This window comes from Thermobia domestica, chromosome 4 (genome assembly GCF_964235325.1).
Source record: "Thermobia domestica chromosome 4, izTheDome1.hap1.1, whole genome shotgun sequence".
Taxonomy (NCBI): Eukaryota; Metazoa; Arthropoda; class Insecta; order Zygentoma; family Lepismatidae; genus Thermobia; species Thermobia domestica.
This window is the reverse complement of record NC_137457.1, coordinates 329,047,884-329,071,363: the sequence shown is the minus strand read 5'-3', so window position 1 is coordinate 329,071,363 and position 23,480 is coordinate 329,047,884. Positions and strand designations below refer to the sequence as shown.

General features: G+C 37.0%; 1 protein-coding gene across 2 annotated transcripts in view; it reads right to left on the bottom strand.

Moving 5' to 3' along the window:
- Window positions 1–23,480, bottom strand: part of Atg16 (Autophagy-related 16) — a 360,113-nt gene that overhangs the window by 175,664 nt on the left and 160,969 nt on the right. The window contains exon 9 of one of the 2 annotated variants that reach the window (XM_081756868.1): window positions 6,717–6,821. The exons of the other annotated variant lie outside the window; for it this stretch is intronic. Within the exon in view, the coding sequence (XP_081612994.1) occupies window positions 6,732–6,821 (90 nt within the window). The 3' untranslated portion in view covers window positions 6,717–6,731. Of the gene's footprint in view, window positions 1–6,716; window positions 6,822–23,480 lie in introns of those variants that run through there. 2 annotated transcript variants of the gene reach the window in all.

Here is a 23,480-nt window from a genome sequence, read left to right as displayed (position 1 = left end):
GAAGCACATTAGCCCTTTAAAAATACATGCGATTGATTCATATTTACGTCCGTCGTTAGCAGTGAGGTTGTACACGAGACAATCTGAATCGCTGTAGTGAGTTCAATCCATTCCCACCCGGAGTCAAATTACGGACATATTGCACCAAAATCAACAGGATTGTCAGAATTACGATTGAGGCTTAATTGCTCTCCAACCCAGCCTCACCGGTTTACCAAATATGTTGGAGATGAGCTGGACCATTTCCCGAATACAAAAATGTTTTGATTATTTTTATTTTCTGGAGTAGGATATACATATCCTTTATACTGGTACTTTCGGGTCTCCTGAAGTTTAACATTTTTCAAACTGGGACTCATGTTGATAAAAGTTGAGAAACATTCTTGTAGAGTGACGTAACCCATGTCAACAGGAAAAACAGTTGTCAAGTTTAAGGGCAGTTAATGTAATCTATGAAATGAAATGAAATCTTTAAGATTTACGTCCCACTGTTATCCCGGCTAGACTAAAGAAGAGAGTGATGATGAGGAATGAGTGAAATGGTGGAATGAAGAAAATGGGAAGAAACGGTAGAACTCCGGGAAAACTCACGCCCACGATATTTGTCCACTACAAACCTCACTTGGCGCGAGCTGGGATTCAACCAAGGACCCTATGCGCCAGAGATGAACGCTACCATTTAGCCACCGCAGCTCTATACATCTCTATATATGATTGGTTAATAACGAATCCATTTTATTCGATTCAAGAGTTTAGTGAATGTTTAGTTATAGTTATATGAAGTTATATGAAGAGTTATATAGTTATATGAAGTTATATGAAGAATATAGTTATATGAAGAGTTTAGGTATATATATGGAGAAGTGTTTACTTCGCAACAGCGCAAAAGAACTGAAGTGATAACAGTGTAAACCTGCCACAAGCGAAGACAATGATGCCATCTATCGGCTTGCAAGCACAGCAAGCCGTTCAGCTAAACTACAGAGTAGGAATGCATATACTTATTGACTTACTCTCGTATAAACTTCAATACTGGCGGAGCTAACAGGAAGTGAGGATGCGATTTTGGTTGAGCGAAACACGGAACATTCTGTATAATTGCAGAGCAAACTATTGTGTTCATGTGAACGTGCAGGTCTCTAAAATCAGAATTGAAATCTGGCAGAAAAAGACTCAGCTTCATCTGTCAAGAAATGGCTGCCTAACATAAACGTTGGTGTAAGTAATTAAAATGGCTCACGTAACGAGGCACCGTTTCATGAGCGAGAGAGTGGGAGGAGAATTGAAGCGAACGTGGAAAAGAGATCGAAAGATACAATCAGCAATTCCCAAATAAGTTGAAAGATGATGAGTGTACTATCCAACAGATTAAAAGCAAATAAACAACGAAGAAAAATTACCAAATGCCCGAAGGAAGAAAAAAAAATCTAATGAGCATTCTCTGAGAGATGCTCCAATAATTACTACCTATGTCAGGCGTAATAACAATAATAAACTAATTTAATGGACGTGCATGAAATTGGATAGATATACCAATCTCAAAAGTAATCTGTCCCTTGTATGTTGGGAGTATATCGTGCAGGATATAATACAAACTATTAGGACATCTCTTTTCTAACTTTTCCATATATGAATATTATTTCATAGTTACGTATATTGTTACACGTACGCACAGTCGAACCATTAATGAGTGTCATACGGGTTCAATTCCCAGTGGTATTCTCGGAGTTGGTCCAGTAGATATCGTGAGGGCCCCGCGTAGCATAGTCGCTATCGCTCTCGTCTTCGGTGCGAGCGGTTCCGGGTTCGATTCCCGGTGGGAGCACTCGGTCGAAAAAGTGTAAAAAGCTTTTTCAGGTCAGCATGAAAAAGGTCCTGAAGAGGTTTTCCTCATTCACACCAGGTAAATGCCGGGGTGGTACCTAACTTATAGGTCACAGGCCGCTTCCTTCATTTCCTTTCCCCGGATAGTGTGCTCGCCGAAGGACGTCATCCCTCAAATCGTGACGGGCTAAATGGCCTTAGATGCCGAAATCCCAGAAATCTAAATCCTAAAACCAATTAAAAGAAGAACACTTCAGTATGGCGTAGTCGAGTGATCTGAAGAGTTGGGCTGACGACCGTGAGGTGAAACTGATTGCAAGATCCTTTGAAGAGCATGGACATTTCCACTGTCCTCGAAGTTTCTGTGCTTGTGTCCCTGTCCAGTTTGGTAGTCACGATTAGTGTCAAAAATAATTTTTGAATAATAAAAAAACAAGATGTAGAATGCTTCTTCTGCATAGGATAGCGTTGACATATTACCCGATTTCAGCGGGTACCACCCAATTTTCGGGTCCTATATTCGTCCCAGCTTAATCATCTCTTTAATCACGAAAAACCATCCGCTTTTTTGGATTGGAGAAATATCTAAGACGACTTTGTTGATAAAGTGTTGTTATATTCAACGTAAACCGCTACATCTCTGTGTTGATATCAATCGCGATTGAATTAAATTTGGACTCGCGCTCAGGCTCAGGCTGTGAGCTATTCACTCAGTGCGCGTGTGCAGAGTCATTTACTAATAAGAGATTTGCTATAATGCATAGTGGTGTTCTTTGTGTACTTCATGTGTTTTTAATGTAATGTACTGAAGGTTGTATACGAATGAATATTTATTTGTGGATGTTGTGACAAACATACTTGGATTATGACTTCACTACTTCATATAAATTATTTTTGTTTCTTAGAGAGAAAACCGTATGAACATCTGCCATATATCGCTTTTTTGGAGGGAGAGAAACTTGCCTTACAATTACAGATATCTTACTGTTATACTTACTTTACAATTAGAGACTAACATTTGTTGAACTTTAAAAATACATTAAAGGCAAAAACTAAATTTGCTTTATTATAGTTTCATTCGAAAAGTACATTGAACGTGTCCCTTAAGAAAGAAATCACTTTAAAAAATGGTCCGAAGAATTCCAGGTCAGTATTTGTTATACACAAGTTGATATCAGTACTTATGGTTTAGAATCCTCCGCTTTTCTAATTTTAAAATATGGCAACCCTAGCATATAGTTCCTGACTTCTGGGAAAACAGTCTGGAAAACTCCCCCCCCCCCACTTCTAAACTACCTCTTCTGCACTTTTCCTAGAAAAATGACTGGAACATTGGTTTATGGAATATGAACGAAATCGTTAAAGCTATTTTAGAGAAAATCACAAATTTTAATTTTCACTCGCCAGAAACTACCTTTATTTTTAGAAGTAGGAATAAGATTCAAGAAAAGGCCCCTTAGGGTAGAGACCTGCACGGGCCACGGTCGGCCCGAGGCTGGAAGACCGGCCCGGCCCGCGGGCCGACTCTGTTATTTCTTTGGGCCGGGCCGGGCTTGGGCGGGCCGACACTGATTTCTCTTCAGGTCGGGCCGGGCTAGGGCCGATTAATTGTAATTCTTTAAATAATTATTGGCTTTCGTTAAACGATAATTAGAATAAAGGCAAACGTTGAAGAAGTGTGACCCGTGAAAAATGTTACAAAATGAAACTTTTAAACTTTATCGGACCCGGGCCGGGCTTGGGTCAAGAATTTTAAAAAACTTATCGGGCCGGGCCGGGCTCGGGCCGAAAATCTCCAAAACTTTTCGGGCCCGGGTTAGGCCGGGCCTACGTACATTCGGGCTGGATTGGGCTCGGGCCGAAACATTCGGCCCGTGCAGGTCTCTATCTTAAAGAATCTTATAAAAAACATAAGTTTTATATTTTGACTCGATACGTTGACCGGTATGGCCTCTAGGAGAGTGAACATCTTTACACCGAGACGAACAGACATACATCGAAAAAATCTGTTTGTAGAGGCTATGAAATGTGTAAATGCGCTGAAACCTCGAATTCGATTTTTTCACTTATTTTCTTCTATCGTCGCTCGAAAATAAAAACTGAGAAATCGAAGAAGGAATAACATCACTCTCAGACAACTATGCAATAGTACATTAGACTAATAAAATAATTACTTTAAAGTTAATGATTAATCAGTATAAATGGCGTAGGAAGGGGGTTGACTCATCTCAAGTCTTTCTCTCTTTAGTACAGTGATAACCGAAATTGATGTTTCTTTCGCATAGTATGTTCCATTTCTGACTATGTTATATGATATGTTACGTCTCTTTTATATAGACAATTTGTCATGAAAAACAAGCTTTACACAGACACGATTAAAAACAAAGCTCTATTCTTAACCCTACACACGATTTTAGCAGATTAGTTATAAAGGGTATACTGCATTCTTAATGTTTTCAACTCTTCTTACTTACCATCAAAATTTACCATTTGTGGGTGCAAATGGAGAGCACAAAAGGGGATTTTGCACATTATTATGATTATTATTACTATTAACTCCGGTTTAGCCATGATATAGCGTGCGATGTGCATGGTTCTTAGTTCTAATCTTGGTGGGAGCACTAAAATTTTCTCACATTGACCCAGCATCTTGAGGCAATTGTGGAGCTATCTGAATTAAGAGATAGCGAACTCCGCTCAAGAAACCCAGAAATAATGGCGCCCGGAAACCGATGCGCTACTACTCATCACCAAGTTGAACATAATCTCACCGAAGGTGAAAATTTCAAACTGATTCAAAGCTCGCATCCTTCTCATCTTGAAATTATACATGTTCAATCAAACTATGTCTGTTAAAAACAGAATTTTGAATTAGCTGCGAACATCTGTAACATATGAGTGTGATCAATAATTATTTCTACACCGAACACTACATATGCAACTGAAGTGTTTTACCCATTTTGAGACGGCTCCATCTTATTATCTGCTGAAGATTACAATAGTGAAATTATGCATTGTATAACTTTATCCATTCACTTGTATCTTACATGGGAGAATGTATCCACTCATCTTGAGAGATTTTATTATCCGCAGGATATTCGCTGACAAGTAGGGAAAATTGCTCAAACAAGGGAATGTATGTACCAAGGAGCATGGCACTAACAGCAGTCCTGAATTTCCTAAATACTACTTTCTTTCCTCCAGTGACGTCCTTTTTCTAAGTGATTTGTATACAATGAAATAATTGTATGCGGCAAACGGAACAAGTTAGTGAGGAAGGCCATTTATAATTTTTATGTATAAAGTTCGATAATTGGTAATACTGTTTTTCTTGCTGCACGCAGGTGACAAGTAAACACTAAAGATATTTAAGACGCCTGTCTACTCCTTATACATTTTAATCTGGAACACATCCACGGGGAGGGGTCAACCTGATCAAGACTCCCCAATTTCCTAACTTAACATACATTTGCATACGCTGAGAAAAATAAGTTCTCCGGACAGCAGTATATTGTACAAATATACGGTAATCCTCTTGCTTACTAAAGAAATCAGTACGGAGCATACGTTATCCATATGCTACATACGCACTGCCCTTAGATGTTACATCATGCCGTTGCAAGATGTCTGATATCTAAGTCTTCCGTATATCGTACACATATACTTATCTTACCTTTGTCAGCTATATGTTATATACGTCCATTTGTATGTGAGATCCTCACCGCCTACATTGTTTCATACGGAAAGTACGTATAAATGGAACACTTATACAGAAAGTATTATAAAACATGCGTTTTCAGTTATACGTCTGCTGTCCGTTAAGTCCAAAAACTACAGCATTTACATATGTAACATACGTTTTTATGTACGCCACATATGTTTTTTTTCTCAGTGTACTTTCTCAATAAAACTATACTTGCTTAACAGGGAAATGACTGATTTATCATTTAAAAAAATGATCTTACACTTCATCTGTACTTTTTCTCTTAAAAAAACAATCTAGTTCCATCATTTTCCCCCTGAAAATATAGCTGGAAGTACTTATAGTAATTTACCGTCTTTTCGTACAAAATAATACCTGTTCAACACTATGTAGACGCAGCAGCTTGTAATATTGCCCTCTCACTGAAGCTTGGACCCCTCCCAATAAAAATTTCTGCGTACGCGCCCGATCTAGATTTGCGTTATTTTTAGTAGATTAAATTTACCATTTCTTCATTGTTCACGAACGTTTTTTTAAACCCTCTCTCTTTAATACTGTCCAACACAGCCACAGTCAATGGGTCTTGCACTCTATCACATCACTAATATTAGTAGGTTACATTTCTTCACGTATAATGGAATTTGGAAACAAGAATTTGTTGCACTGCTTTTTCATCATTCCCACAGACAGAACGGTACAATTCTTAAAACTTCGGAACCAGCACTTCAATGCACACACACACATTCCATCACACGCATAAAGTGTTTATATAAACAAACATATATATATAGACCTCTAATTATATCGAACGATCTAACAGTTAATTCTTATCTGAAGCATGCCTATTAACAAAAATGCACTTTTAGAATATTAATGAAGTTCGGCAGCGTTAACTGTTATTCTCTCCATAACACAAGCTCCTAACACAAACAGATATCTTCATTGATCCCAGTAGCACAAGTTAAGAAACAACCAGATCTTTCGCCATCCTTACCAACTATGTACTCGGATAAGAACTAGATGTTTTCTTGTAAGCAGCTGAAAAGATAATATCCTTCTCAACATGAGACAAAACTTGTAAACTTAACTACGTTCAAAGTAGCTTGTTTGTCATTTGACATGACCTGTACATATACTCCAATGTCATATACATTGCCAGTACATTCCCGTAAAAGACCAGACACAAGAAATAACGGATCTTAATTTATTCCGGTTTCTCTCTTAGTAAATCGTAATTACCTCGTTTTTTGTCAATGCATGAAGTCACATGTGCTTCGTATGTGGACAGACTTACCTACAAAGAGAAAGAAAAAAAAAATGGACATTCAAATTATGTGAAATTGCATCATAAACAAGGCAACTCATAAACTAGTTATATATAAACATATACATAACATTGTTGTGTTATTTCCAGAAGACCAGTCCACGATTAAAATAAGCTACTTAACTTATTCATTAGACATACGGAAACGATAGTTGTAGCTTCCTGCTTGAACATCAAGAAAACGGATCCACAAAGTTATGGGAATAACGGAAGCTAGTATATGAATATGGAAAGAAGTAACGTGATACACAATTGCACATGCAGTAATAAAATGTAATGGATTATGTTCCTTCCTCTTCTTAAAACTGTGAGATAGTAACATTATATAATGTAGCGGATATGAACATTTTTTTCTTAAACACTTTTCGTGAGAAATACGTATATAATCATCTCCCTTCCCTTGGTGGTAAATTTTAGAAAAATATTTATACCATTTTAATTTTAATTACTCTAACAGTATCATAACATTCTATTATTTATATATTATCTGGATTCACATCGCAACTTCTATAAAAATTGCCATCACATTGAAATAACTGCACGAAAGATTGTAATTTCCATTAGTATTAATGCATTGTAAAATATCTATATATAATCTACGTACAAGGAACGTGCAGGTAGATTACGAATGTGTCAATATACAATGCTCACAATATTAATTACTCAAATTAAAACATGAAATTACGAGAAGTTTCATACTTAACAACTTCGTTCTGGAAATACATTCTTACTTTCAACCATTACAACTCAATTTGCAATTAATTCTTGCATTTACTAACTGTTTATAGAACAAAATATGCTATAAACGGTTTTTGCCAAAGGTTACAATGCCAGGCGCGTGATATGGATACGCTAGAAAAGTGGAAATTTTTAAAGAGGAAAATTTAAAACTTTATCACCACAATTTACTGTGACAAAATTTGAACGTCAACATGAATTTAATTACACTAGCTGAACCTGTGCTATTTACAGAGCGCACAGTTCTAATATGAGCGTGAGTCTCCTTCCCAGTTTTCACTATATCTATGCACGTCCGTTTACGGAGACAAGTAAAGGACAGAAAGACTCTCAAAGGAAGTGAATTGCCATATACAAACTTATAAATGTAGTATTTTAATATATAGAATGTTGGGGGGAGTTTGTGAAAACTTCGATAACTGATAGATGATACTAAATGCAAATATATTTCCTTTTAATTCCATATCCGCGCACGCCTCATTGTGGGTCCACAAACCTTCGAAGTTGCCAGCTTGTAATAAGTTTTGTCATTCAGATTAAAGCAAAGCGCCTGAAATGTCCATCAACCACTATACGTAGCTCCTCTACTGGTTGCCTTTCACAAGGGTATCAACCTTAACGTCCTAGTGGCAATATTAAACTAATAGGGTCAAAACGACGCCTAAAATGTGGAATTGAAAAATAAAGACTTTCTTTTTTTTTAACTTGAATGAGATCTGGCAAATCTACTCAAAATTTGTAATCGACCACCGAAAACGGCACGTTTCTAGCATTTGTGATTTTCGAGATCTCATTGTCGAAAAGAACTGTCTATAAACTTATACACAAAGCACTTTAATATATAGACTAGCTGAACCTGCGCTCTCTACACAGCGAATTATTCACACATGAGCATGAATCTCCTTGTCATTCCTCACAACATCTGTACATATCCATTTACAGACAAAAGTTAAAGACGTGATAAAAAAAAATCTGCAAAGGATCTATAAAGGGGAGGTTTTTTCGATTATTTTTTTCAATATCTCGTACCGTTTGCAAGATTTGAATCTACTTTCGGTTCGAGTTTCTAATTTAGGTATGATCAGTGTTTTCCTTCTTCTTGCATGTAGTATGTAATAAACCAATACATTACATACACAATTAATTATAATGTCAGTTATATATGGTGTTCATAGGGGTAAAACACTCCAAACAATAAAGAATCATCTTAGACTGGAAAAATTGTTATCCTTCCTTTTTCAATATTATTTATCCATGAAACAAACGCCTGAGACATATACAACCCCTATATACAACTATGTGGTGTTGGAATGCATAATGCATAGGATATGGTGCTTTTTTTTCAACACTTCTAGTGGACCTGTAAATATGTAATAAAGAAATAATGGTCATGTTTTTTTTAAATATTCAATTAGAGCTGGACAATTTATGAAAAATTTACAATCGATCAGTCAAAACGTCATCTTTCTAGAGCCTGTAGTTTCCGAGATCTCATTGTCGAAAGGATTGGCCACAAACATATAGTTTACAAGAACTCCAAAGATGACAGCACAATTCATTTGCATTGATTTTGGAGAAGGCTTATTAAAATACAAAGGCTTTGAACAATAATTTTAAAACATAAACTTTATATATAAAAAAGATGTATTTAAATAGTTTATTTAAAGTACACATACTTTAAAATATTTGTCTTGGTTAAACGTGAAATCACAAATAACCGTAAACCAAAGGTTTGAAATCCAAAGTTATAGGTTGGAGTTCAGGTGTTTTCATTGCTGTTGTAGCATTTTAATAGATGGATACTTTCTGGGCATCCCTAAAAAGTGGAGTGGAGAAATAACGGCTTTTTAAAAAACATATTCAAATAAAACTGAGTAATCTACACAATATTTGCAATCGATCAGTGAAAACGATCCGAATCTATGGTTCCCGAGAACTCACTATCGAAAGTTTGGACACAAACATATAAATGTTTCTTGACCACACACACACACACACACACACATATATTATATATATATATATATATATATATATATATATATATATATATATATATATATATATATATATATATATATATATATATATATACAGTGTAACCTCCCTTAACGGACACCTCTCAATAACGGACACCTCTATGATACGGACAGATTTTTTTGTCCCGGCAAAAATATATATTCTCTTACGGAACAAAGCCCTCCCATTTACGGACACTCTCAGATACGGACGCGGACAGTCCTTTTCCCCAAAAACATTTGAATAACCTCTTCATAGCGGACAAGAATTTTTCTCGGTTCTGCGATATTTTACAGTATACAGAAAAGTTTTTTTTTTCCTTATGAGTGTATTTCTCATGAGTCCAGACCTGGTGAACCATCAAACAGAACAGCTGAACTTGAATTTTTTTCCGCAATAAACTGCTTTCTGGCGGAAATCCTAGAAAATATTCAATAAGCAATAACGCCCATGCAGGGTTAGTCGTAAGGCCAGGAATTCTATGCGAAAGATCTTCCCTTCCCTAACAAATTTAATCATTTTCGTCTGGACCTTGCATCTTTACCGATAATTTCATAGATAACGAAACAAACATTGTTTGTTTTACAATAACATTTTCAACGAGCAATGCTACCTCTCTTACTTTTTTGGAAAAGAAACATTTTTCTTTTACTCATGATACTGGAACAAGTCTGGGTTGGAGTTTTCCCGGCTTCCTTTTTTATTTTCTCTAAAAGGATATTCTTTGTGATTGGGCCTGGGTCAGTAAATATGCACCCCCAATAGCTTGCCTTTTCATCCATTCTGTCAACGAAGACGCCGCGCCAGTACACAAACACACACACACACATGTTTCTTCTGCAATCGTACTGAGAATTTTTAGAGGACACTTGCTAGTGAGTTTTATTACCGTTGTAGAGGAAAAAGCATGCCTTTTTCGTTAAACATTGCCCAGCAATAATAGGATATGATTTAATAGAAATGAATTTCTCCTTCATCCCTTCCAGTAATTCAAAATGTACTAAATAAGACTATTTTCATATTGAATATTACGTATTTACGCCCATACATAATGTATTTACTGCATATTACTGCATACAATTACTCTTGTGAGAAATTAAATTTCTGTAACCTCTCTATAACGGACACCTCTCAGTAACGGACAAAACTTCATGTCCCATTGGTGTCCGCTGTTGAGAGGTTTCACTGTATATATATATATATATATATATATATATATATATATATATATATATATATATATATAAACTTAGGATATTAATATGTAGATATTACACGTCGTTTGATTCTGATTTCCAAGTAAGAACTAGTAGCAGTGTCAAGTTTACATGGAGAAGTTTATTTTTTTATGGTGTGATAATTTCTTAATTAATATTGAAAGTGAAGTTTCAGTATAGAGATTACAGTGGAGATGGTACGTAACCTGGGGACGCTAAATTGAATTCTCGCTATTTATTATTGTTTTTACTCTATAGCGATAAAAGTGGAAACGGAAAATGATTGATTTCTGCTACTTCTAGTTGCAATAGAGGGTTGACAGAAATCTTGAAATGAAATCTTTGAGTTTTACGTCCCACGGTTATGCCGGTTAGGCTAAAAGAGACGGTGATTATGAGAAATGAATGAAATGGTGGAATGAAGAAAGTGGGAGGAAACGGGAGAACCCCGAGAAAACCCACGCACACGGTGTTTGTCCACGACAAAGTTCACCTGGCGGGAGCAGGGTTTGAACCCGGGACCCCATGCACCAGAGGTGAACGCTCTACCACTGAACCACCGCGGCCCCAGAGGATTGACAGAAAAGATGGTACATATTCTTAGAGCGCTTAATCGGTTTCTAATAATAAATGAATAAATAAATACAGATCGCTTCTGTAGTGAAATGTTTTGTGCAATGTCCGACCGAATCAGTTCGGAAATTGTGTTTCCCGGGAGGTGAAAAGTATCATTTTATATTCCAGACGAGAAATTTCTCGAGTCTTGTAGGGAATACAAGTTCACCTAAGCATTATAGCTCAAACACTTTAGTGTTGTATGATTCATAGTATAAAAAATATTTCAGTTTAACGTCCCACGATTATGCTCTTTAGGCTAAGGGAGACGGATGATTAAGACAAGTGTGGGAGAAATAAGAGTACGCCGAGAAAACCCACGGATACGATATTTCCACCACAAACTTACTTGATCGAACCAGGAAACCCTACGCAACGAGGTAAGCGCTCTACCACTGAACTACCATGCCCCTCTATAAAAAAAAACTATAAATTGGCGAAATTATTATACGAAACGCAATGTAGAGCGTTTATCAATCTTTAAATACACGTAAGGCATTACACAATATATTTTCAATAATAAAATTTACCAAATGTTTGTATTACACCCTTCGTGGACTTACCGTGACCAGCAAGAAGTGGTAACTTGTAAATGGGATTAAGAAAAATCAAGGCATACATTTCGAACAGTCCGCAGAAAAAAAAAAACTACAACATGAGCATCTAAGTTTATTGTGAAACTGCGTCTAACAGAGCAGGGAATCAACATAACGTCTAAGTGGCACGAATCACGCCAGGAGAAACCTCGGCGTCCTCCCCTGTACACTTATTTTGGAGCAAAAGACTTCGTCATTTCACAATAAACTTACATGCTCATGTTATTTTTTTATTTTTTATTTTTTTTATTTTTTTATTTTTATTTTTATTTATTTTATTATATTTTATTTTATTATTATTATTTTTTTTTTTTGCTGCGGACTATACATAAAATTAGAAAATGATACAACACCAGAAAAGTTTTTCGGGAATCGAGACTAGCTAATACTTCTACAAATTTTACAAGACGGGACGATAAAATCTTATTTATTTTTCGTCTTGTAGGCAAAACTCCTCGGAAAGCATGCGATGAATATGGCATTCCAAGAAGAAACCTCCAAAGAATGATAAAAACATTAGGTTTCAAACCTTGATGAAACAATTTATTTCAAAGGTATTAATGTGAAGTGACTTATGGCACACTCTGTCCTCTGTCTGTGAAATGACAGATCTCTTTTAAACATGAAATATAACGGACCTAACTTGGAGATGATGCAAGACGAAGGATTTTAAAAAATGAACATAAAAATCTAATTTTTACATAATAGAACACTTCGTTTGTGAAAAACACAAACATTTTAACCCATTGTAACATACGCTGCACCCAGCAGATAATGAAATGTCTCTTTTAATGAGGTGAAACATTCACAAGATGAAGATATAGCAACAATATGTTGCAGAAAACAATGCAACATACATACACCCGTGTGTGAAGCACGTGATCATAGGAATAAAGAACAAAGGAAAGGTCACGAAAACAGAATCTTTTAAAGGCGTGTCCAACATCTAGTACCGATATACACATCAATATATATACAGACACATATATACAGAAATACATTTTTAAAGACTTCATTAAATTTAACGGCGCACAGAAGAAATAAGAGTACCGGGTGTCCAATAAGCACAATATAAATACAGGGTAAGCCAAAAGTTTACGAAGGTATTATAACTGAATAACTTTTTTTATTTATTTATTTATCATTAGTTCCATTGGTATTTCTCCGACTTAAAGATTAAGGATGGGAGATTGTTGACACTTATGTGTGGAATATAACCCGAGGTAGGTGTCCGCATCACAAGCCTCACAGACACGGACCCTGTGTAGCACACGATTCATGACAGGGACACTTCTGGAACGAGTGCACATATTTCTGCACGAATATTGTCCTTGAGATGTTGTATTGTTTGTGGTTTGTTCACACATTCTGTCCTTCAGATAACCCCAAAGAAAATAAGCGAAGTGAGGTCAGGCGAGCGGGAGGGCCAGATTATGTCAGTATTAGAGATGCGCACTAGTCGAGACATGTCTCGAATCTCGACTCGAATTCAAGTTGAGATTCAAGTCGAGACACACTTTGTAAAATTCGAGACGAGTCGAGACAAACGTATCAGTTAAGATCTCGTCATCAACGTCTTCAGTTCAGATGCGAAATTCTTACTAGGAGGATACGGTGGCTCAGTGATAGTGTGTTCACTTCTGGTGTATGGGTCCCTAGTTTGATCCCCGGTCAAGTAAGTTGTGGTGGACAACATCGTGCCCATGAGTTTTCTCGGAGTACTCGTTTCCCCCAGAGCACTTTCTCATTTCACCAATTCTTCCAACATCGATAACCTGCTTTAAGGTTGGTGTAAAGAGACAAGTTTTGCCGATAGATGTCACTACGGTCTTCATATCTCACTCGTGTATTTTTTTTTTTTAATTTCACGAAAATTTACAATTTCTCTTACAAATTTCAACCTAGAGACTTCAAATGTCTAGAGGAGAAACTTCATAATCTATCGAAGGCAACAATTCGTGCCAATTTTTTATTTATAATTTTCTTCATTGTTGAAACAGTTCCACTGTTAAAGGTTAGGATATTAATTTCAACAATCAAGCTATTTCAACAATGAAGAAAACTACAAATAAAAAAATTGACACGGATTGTTGCCTTCGATGGGTTATGAATAGAGACCGGATGTTAGGCAAAATGCCTATTCTTTAATATTAAAAATATGATCAAAAATAACGTTTTAAAGTTTATATGCGGGGTTATAGTTACGATTTAAGCCCATTTTATTTTGCCTATTTTTGCCTATATTGTCCGTTACTGCCTAAATAATTGTTTTACTGCCTAATGTTGCCTATTCTATGCATTTTCTTCAAAATAAGCCTTCATTAGGAAGATATAGCCTATAACTTATATAATATCAATAACACACACACACACACACACATATATATATATATATATATATATATATATATATATATATATATATATATATATATATATATATATATATATATATATATGAGTTGTTTGTAAACAGAAACAGAAACACGTGGTACATTACAATTATATACGGCAAAGTAAAAGAGGGCATTAACAAACAGGTATGTTTCTATATTCATTGAACATTATCTGTGATTTGAATCTATTTTTTAATCGTATTCACTATTTATCTTCATTATTTCGAGTTTCATTTTAGTGCCTATTTTACTGCCTATTTTTTACATTTTAAGTGCCTATTTTACTGCCTATTTTCTACATTTTAAGTGCCTATTTGCCTGCCTATTTTCCAGGTTTTTAGTGTCTAAATATCCGGTCTCTAGTTATGAAGTTCCTTCTCTCAAAGTTTGAAGTCCGTAAGTTGAAATTTTATAAGAGAAATCGTGAATTTTTGTGAAAGGTAAAAAATAGATGAGAGATATACGAAGACTGTAACACCTATCGGCAAAACTTGTTCCTTTACACCAACCTTAATCATCGTCTTCGTTAGCCTCAAGGGCATAATCGTGAAACGTAAAACTCAAAGATTTCATTTGAAAAATTTCCCAGACTCTTATTGACAGTAGGTTTATCACTTAACGATTATCTCCCAGCAAAGCACAGTGTTCTAGATATTACACTTAAAGAAATAGATTAAAAGCACATGAGGACGTGTGAGATCTGATTTGAGAATCTAACAGAACTGATATGGTCAGACAAGAACTGAATTTTGCAGGTCAAAAATGATCAGACACAAAAACAACAGAGGGCGTGAGTGTCTGTAACGGTAATCGTAATGAAATAACAATAGTTCCTTCTTGTTATACGTAAATGATTTAAAAAAATAAAATAAAAGAGAGATGAAATTCGCTTCACGTAGCATAGCAGACCCTTTTGTATTTGTACAGAAGAGTCCCACGCTGTTTTCGTCCAAGATGTCAACCTGGTTTCATGGTTCTCCTCTACCTATTGTAATACACAGGTATTGCCTTCATGTGTTCGTGTGTATGACAAGCGAACATGAATTGGCATTTTCTTCTGTTGGGTGACGATCTCAACTCCATTCTTGCAGTGTTGCCAATAATTAAAAGCACGATTTAATCTCACAAGATGTAATCGTTCCACTCTTTACAATCATGGAGAAGAGAAATAGAAAAAAAAGTAGATTATATATATATATATATATATATATATATATATATATATATATATATATATATATATATATATATATATATATATATATATATATATATGTATATGTAGGCGCGGATCAAAGGGAGGCTATAGGGGCTATAGCTTCCCCCTTGACGCTCAGGTATACACTGGATAAAATGGTCTTCAATCCTGCTTTACATTAGATAAAGCTGCAAACTATGGTTTAGCCCCTCCCTTGATCAGATCCCGGATCCACCGCTGTTTATATATATACCATCGAACTTTTTTCACAACTACTTATATTCCGAAATTCTTTTCCATGTTACTATGAAGTGTTTCACGATTTCGTAGATTTTAGTAGAAATCTCGTCTTGTTTCCATTCTTGAAAAGCTCTTTTTGTGTTCCATCTTGTTTTGTAAATTTATGTGGGAGCATGGTGACTCAGTGGTAAAGGGCTTACCTCTGCTGCGTGGGGTTCCTGGTTCGATCCCTCAGCAAGTAAGTTTGTGGCGGACAACATCGTATGGTGGGTTTTCTCGGGATATTCCCGTTTCCTCCCACCTTCTCATTCCATTAATTCTTCCATCATCATTAAATTGCTTTAATCATCGTCTCCCTTAGCTTAAAAGGCATAATCGTGGGAAGTTAAACTCAAAAATTTTACTTAAGTTCATTTGTAAATTGATGTACAAAGTTTATACCCTGTATTTTTTCTTAATTTCAGCTGGAAATTATCAGAAACCTTTCGCGTCAAGAAGAAGACCGCGAAGGCTGTGATATAACAACATTTAAACCACATTTACATTAATCCTGAATCTTTCTCCCTCTTCTGTCTCTATCAATGTCATGTGTCACGAACTCACATGGCGTGGAATCAAACCTCCGACTCTTAAATCCAGATAAATGGTTCTACCAATAGACCATTGTGGCTCCCTATAGCTTCGTTGTTAGTAGGCTGTGGACCACTTCGGCAATTCAAACAGGAAAAATAGACACAATAAAAGTATAGTTCCAATTTTCACGCATAGAAAATGTTGGAATTCTCGAGATATACAAGAAAAACATAATGTACAAAGTAACCTTCTCCGTTAGTGAATGATCGATGTTGTGGCTTCATAATCGAAAGGTTCTTGTTTCGAAATATATCTCCGATAGATGTGATTATTTAAACTCTTCATATATTAAGATCTTTCACTGTGTAATTATCTGATGCTTAAAAAAAAAGTTTTCCACTTCAATTCGACAACGGTCGGTGTGATGTTTGCAGGTCTTATTATCCTTCAAAGAATTATTTTTTCTCAGAGTACGGATGACGTTCCATCATTTGTTCCTCCAACTATAAGCTTGCATATGTGAATGTATCCCTGTCTGTCCTCATATTTGAATCTCTCTCTCAATGTTATCGGTCACGAACTTAACATAGTTTGACATCAAGCGTTCAACTTTACAAACCAGATGTAAGCCTCTACCAATGGCCATCGTGACTTCCTATAGGTTTGTTTTTAGTAGGATGCGTGTAACTAGACAGTAAACTAGACACAAAAGTCAGTAAAATAGTCGCTTTTGTTATGGAAATTTCGATCTCCATGATTCTTCTCACAGTGGCGACCAATCACAGAAAATGTAGATGATGTTCTGAGAAAAGTTGAGCACGAGCGGTATGTAAATAGTCATGACATCGCTAATGATCTAAACCGACTGTTAAATCATTCGGATCGGAGAAAGTTGACTGAAAAATGTTCTTATTCCTTGGATGTATGCAACCCACATTACTTTGTTAAATGTTTGGTTGCAGCATATTTTATGATATGTTCTCTCAGGCGTTATAGGAAGTATTTGATTTTTTAAAAAAATTAATAAATTGATTAATTGTTACTTTTTAATTTTTTTTATATGTATAAACCTTCCTTGGGAGTAGCTTATCCAATTAGATAAACCACATCGAAATATGACCAACGTTTCCCGAGATAATCGCGTACAGCCATACATACATACAAACATATACAGGTCAAACTAAGAAGCTCCTTTTTTTTCAAGTAGGTTAAAAAGACATCACAAGTGTTACTACACCAAATTAGTACACTAATTCACAGGCAGGCACTCAAAGAGAGTTTTGTTGGGGTATCCAAAGTCGAAAAATTGGAGGGGTCTAGACAAGGTGGACCCCAGAAAACGCGTTCTAGTAAAGACAAAGCACAAAGTATAATGGAATATCCCGCATTTATAAACACCCAACATGTGCTTATATCGACCAGGTGCGTCTTACTATCGACCACTATGGCTGCAGACGACAAGGACAGCAACGATACCACTGGCCATGTGACGACGTTGGAACAACAGCGCTACTGCCTCACTTGGAGCACCTACATAACCGAGAGGCATCAGTCTGCGACTGGTCACCCCTCCTCTAGCGTGCAAGGAGCTCTAGGAGATACCTAACCCAAGGCCTCTAATTAGCCTGAAACTCTGGGCTTTCCATCTGCCATCTTAGCTTGCTTGGAGCTCTGTTGGGCCTCCTAACCTCAGTCATCTAGCTTGCTTCGGAGCTCTGTGGCAATCCTGTCCTAGGCTGCTCGGGCTTCGGTCTTTACCCAGTATTAGAGAACGTACATTATAGTAATATTTTTGTAATATACTGTTTATGGAGGCTTTTGTAATAAAGAAAACAGGTAGTGGGAAAACGATTCCTAACCCAAAGCCTCTAATTAGCCCGAAACTCGAGGCTTTCTCTTTGCTTTCTTAGCTTGCTCGGAGCTCTGTTGGGCCTCCTAACCTCAGTCATCTAGCTTGCTTCAGAGCTCTGTGGCAATCCTGTCCTAGGCTGCTCGGGCTTCGGTCTTTACCCAGTATTAGAGAACGTACATTATAGTAAGATTTTTGAATATACTGTTTATGGAGGATTTTGTAATAAAGAAAACAGGTAGTGGGAAAACGATTCCTAACCCAAAGCTTCTAATTAGCCCGGAACTCTAGGCTTTCTCTCTGCCCTCTTAGCTTGCTCGGAGCTCTGTTGGGCCTCCTAACCTCAGTCATCTAGCTTGCTTCGGAGCTCTGTGGCGATCCTGTCCTAGGCTGCTCGGGCTTTGGCTCATCTCTCTTAACCCAGTATTAGAGAACGTACATTATAGTAATATTTTTGTAATATACTGTTTATGGAGGATTTTGTAATTAAAAAAACAGGTAGTGGGAAAACGATTCCTAACCCAAAGCCTCTAATTAGCCCGAAACTCGAGGCTTTCTCTTTGCTTTCTTAGCTTGCTCGGAGCTCTGTTGGGAATCCTAATCTCAGTCACCTAGCTTGCTTCAGAGCTCTGTGGCAATCCTGTCCTAGGCTGCTCGGGCTTCGGTATTTACCCAGTATTAGAGAACGTACATTATAGTAAGATTTTTGAATATACTGTTTATGGAGGATTTTGTAATAAAGAAAACAGGTAGTGGGAAAACGATTCCTAACCCAAAGCTTCTAATTAGCCCGGAACTCTAGGCTTTCTCTCTGCCCTCTTAGCTTGCTCGGAGCTGTGTTGGGCCTCCTAACCTCAGTCATCTAGCTTGCTTCGGAGCTCTGTGGCGATCCTGTCCTAGGCTGCTCGGGCTTTGGCTCATCTCTCTTAACCCAGTATTAGAGAACGTACATTATAGTAATATTTTTGTAATATACTGTTTATGGAGGATTTTGTAATAAAAAAAACAGGTAGTGGGAAAACGATTCCTAACCCAAAGCCTCTAATTAGCCCGGAACTCTAGGATTTCTCTCTGCCCTCTTAGCTTGCTCGGAGCTCTGTTGGGCCTCCTAATCTCAATCACCTAGCTTGCTTCAGAGCTCTGTGGCGATTCTGTCATAGGCTGCTCGGGCTTTGGCTCACTTCTCTTATCCCAGTATTAGAGAACGTACATTATAGTAATATTTTTGTAATATACTGTTTATGGAGGATTTTGTAATAAAAAAACAGGTAGTGGGAAAACGATTCCTAACCCAAAGCCTCTAATTAGCCCGGAACTCTAGGCTTTCTCTCTGCCCTCTTAGCTTGCTCGGAGCTCTGTTGGGCCTCCTAACCTCAGTCATCTAGCTTGCTTCGGAGCTCTGTGGCGATCCTGTCCTAGGCTGCTCGGGCTTTGGCTCACCTCTCTTTACCCAGCATTAGAGAACGTACATTATAGTAATATTTTTGTAATATACTGTTTATGGAGGATTTTGTAATAAAAAAACAGGTAGTGGGAAAACGATTCCTAACCCAAAGCCTCTAATTAGCCCGGAACTTTAGGCTTTCTCTCTGCTCTCTTAGCTTGCTCGGAGCTCTGTTGGGCCTCCTAACCTCAGTCACCTAGCTTGCTTCAGAGCTCTGTGGCGATTCTGTCCTAGGCTGCTCGGGCTTTGGCTCACTTCTCTTAACCCAGTATTAGAAAATTTACATTATAGTAAGATTTTTGTAATATACTGTTTATGGAGGATTTTGTAATAAAAAAAACAGGTAGTGGGAAAACGATTCCTAACCCAAAGCCTCTAATTAGCCCGGAACTCTAGGATTTCTCTCTGCCCTCTTAGCTTGCTCGGAGCTCTGTTGGGCCTCCTAATCTCAATCACCTAGCTTGCTTCAGAGCTCTGTGGCGATTCTGTCATAGGCTGCTCGGGCTTTGGCTCACTTCTCTTATCCCAGTATTAGAGAACGTACATTATAGTAATATTTTTGTAATATACTGTTTATGGAGGATTTTGTAATAAAAAAACAGGTAGTGGGAAAACGATTCCTAACCCAAAGCCTCTAATTAGCCCGGAACTCTAGGCTTTCTCTCTGCCCTCTTAGCTTGCTCGGAGCTCTGTTGGGCCTCCTAACCTCAGTCACCTAGCTTGCTTCAGAGCTCTGTGGCGATTCTGTCCTAGGCTGCTCGGGCTTTGGCTCACTTCTCTTAACCCAGTATTAGAAAATTTACATTATAGTAAGATTTTTGTAATATACTGTTTATGGAGGATTTTGTAATAAAAAAAACAGGTAGTGGGAAAACGATTCCTAACCCAAAGCCTCTAATTAGCCCGACACTCTAGGCTTTCTCTCTGCCTTCTTAGCTTGCTCGGAGCTCTGTTGGGCCTCCTAATCTCAGTCACCTAGCTTGCTTCGGAGCTCTGTGGCGATCCTGTCCTAGGCTCTCGGGCTTTGGCTCACCTTTCTTAACCCAGTATTAGAGAACGTACATTATAGTAATATTTTTGTAATATACTGTTATGGAGGATTTTGTAATTAAAAAAAACAGGTAGTGGGAAAACGATTTCGAGCTGTAATTTGCTCTACCTACACCTGCACAAGCAAAACTTTACGAAGTTTTGAGGGGTGACTCGGTGAACTTCACGTGTGCGCGCCCTTTTCGATAAATCCTTTGAAGGGTATACATTGTGCATTAGTTCTACCTATAGTATAAAATGTTGCAGTAAAGTACCTTCAAATGCGTGCAATGTGTTTACTTTTTGAAGTTATTTTTTAATTGAAAAACAGATGTTCTCCGGAGGTTGATCTCCGATCCATTATAATTAGTAATAATACTAATTCATTTCCACTCCCTGAAAAAAAAAACTTGATTTGACGGTCAATCTATCAAAATTCGATCTATCCTTAGACTTCCTTGCCGACAGGTTTCCCTCTGATGAACTCATTTGAGCATTTACGGAAACTTGAATTTTATCGCACTTATCTACGAGCACATGTTGGAATAACGCAATCTACGCTAACATGATTTTCATGACGTGAACAGTATTAAAGAAAGATCTGATAAGAAACGACTCCCAGCACACGAAGCCCAGAGAAAGTTAGCTCTACTTTTTCCTGTTTAAATGTGACTTTCAAGTTTTCATGTTTATTCATAAATCTAATTAAACAGTGTGTGTGGCGGATTTGAGGTCGCAGCATTCTCTTTTCTTCCCTTATAGGAGTGCACTGTGCACTTTTTGTTTCTCGAGCTTCTTCGTGGCTAAGCGGTTGGCGTACGCGCCTTTTGGCATGCGAGATCCGGATTTGATTCCCGGCGGAAGCTCATGTGGTTCGGATTCCACCTTAATCAGTACGTCTAGTCTCATATAGCTTCGCTGCTGAAAGGGGCGTTAAACTCAAAATCAACATTTTTGTTTCTCTACTTTCATCTACTTGAATTTCTTAATGTTTCCTTTAGTTTGCAACACTAAATGGCGATATTGTTCAAAATCACATTAATGTGTATTTAAGAACCGCTATAATGATCGCACAGAGTCGTGATGCTTGACTTAGATCTACATATTTCAGCATAGTGTTGTAAAAAAACGGTTTTTTTTTCTGTGAAGTTTTTTTTCAATAAAAAACATCGTTCTTTTTCATGTTTTTTTTCAAATGTCTGTTTTTTTTCTGGCAACTATTATTTATTGATTTATGTTGAAAATTATTGAAAAAATCAATAGAACATGAGTCGATGCTCTCGTAACTTACAAATCGTTTGTTTCCTTGTACATATACGAGCAAAATTGTGTGATTATTCCTTTCGGACCCAGGTCATTTTTGGCGTTTTCCTACATTGTCAGTTAGTGACTTATTGCTCAATAACCATTTACCCGATTGATATGGTTAAGACCTTGCTTTTTAGAAAATGAATGTAGCTATTTTTGGTGTAAGTTACATTGCAGTGTTGCCAGCGGGTGTGTAATTACTGAGGGAAATATAGGGGTGAAAATTTACAAAAAAATCCCTAACGAATTTCAATATTTTTTGTAACTAGCACCACTGTTACCATATGGGCCCAAGTCACCTAAAAAAAGTCTTTGGTGCGTTGGCAAGCTACAGTGAAAACTTGAAGTCGCTGGCTCCCATTCAAAGAGAGAAAGAAAAAATTCTCTGTTTCCATACATATGAAATTTAGACACTTTTTACGCCTCAGAAGCAAAAATCAACAGATATGCCGGGGCTACAGCTTCTCTAATTATCCTATTGAAACTTTTTATGGTGCGTTCTGTAGGACAAAGAAAAGGCTTTCAGGTAGTGGTACATTTGTTCCAACGTAGCGAGCAACAGGGAAATAATAGAGGGGAAAAGGGGAATTTGCCTAATTTTTCACCTAAATTCGGGAATTAATTGTTTTGGCTGGAAACACTGCTATCAAACAGACGTAAACTATCTGAAAGTAAACCTTGGTACCCCAATAATATATCCTACAAGTATCATGGCGATATCTAACAAAGTAAACATGAAATTTAAAAAACAAATCGCATTCTACCCCAGAAATTCACCATTTTCTTACCATTTACAGAACATGGTTTATTATAAGCCTCAACTGTATTTCCCCTAATTATTCTATCGAAACTTTTTTGGTGCGCTGTGTAGGCTTAGGACGAGGTTTTCAGACAGTGGTACGTTTGTTCGAATGTAGTCAACAAGAGGGAAATAATAGAGACAAAAAGGGAATTTTTCCAAAACTTCCCCCTAAAATCGAAAATTAAAATTTTCTGTAGCTGGCAATAGTGCTAGCAGACACACATAAATTATTTTAAAATAAGCTTTGGTATCCCTATAATATATCCTTCAAGTATTGTGACGATATCTAATAAAGAAAGCAGGTCATTAAAAAATATTTCATTCTACCTAAAAAAATCACAGTTATCTTTCCACTTAGAGAACAAGCTCTTCTGTAAACCTCAACTGTACTTCCCCTAATTATCCTATTAAAACTTTCTATAGTGCGTTGTGAAGGGCAAAAACAAGACTTTAAGATACTGGTACGTTTGTTCCGATGTAGCCAACAAGGGGGATATAATAGACAAAACACGTAATTTTCCCAAAATTTTCCCCTAAAATCTGGAATTAATTTTCCGTAGCTGGCAACACTGCTACCAGACAGACGAAAACTATCTTAAAATAAA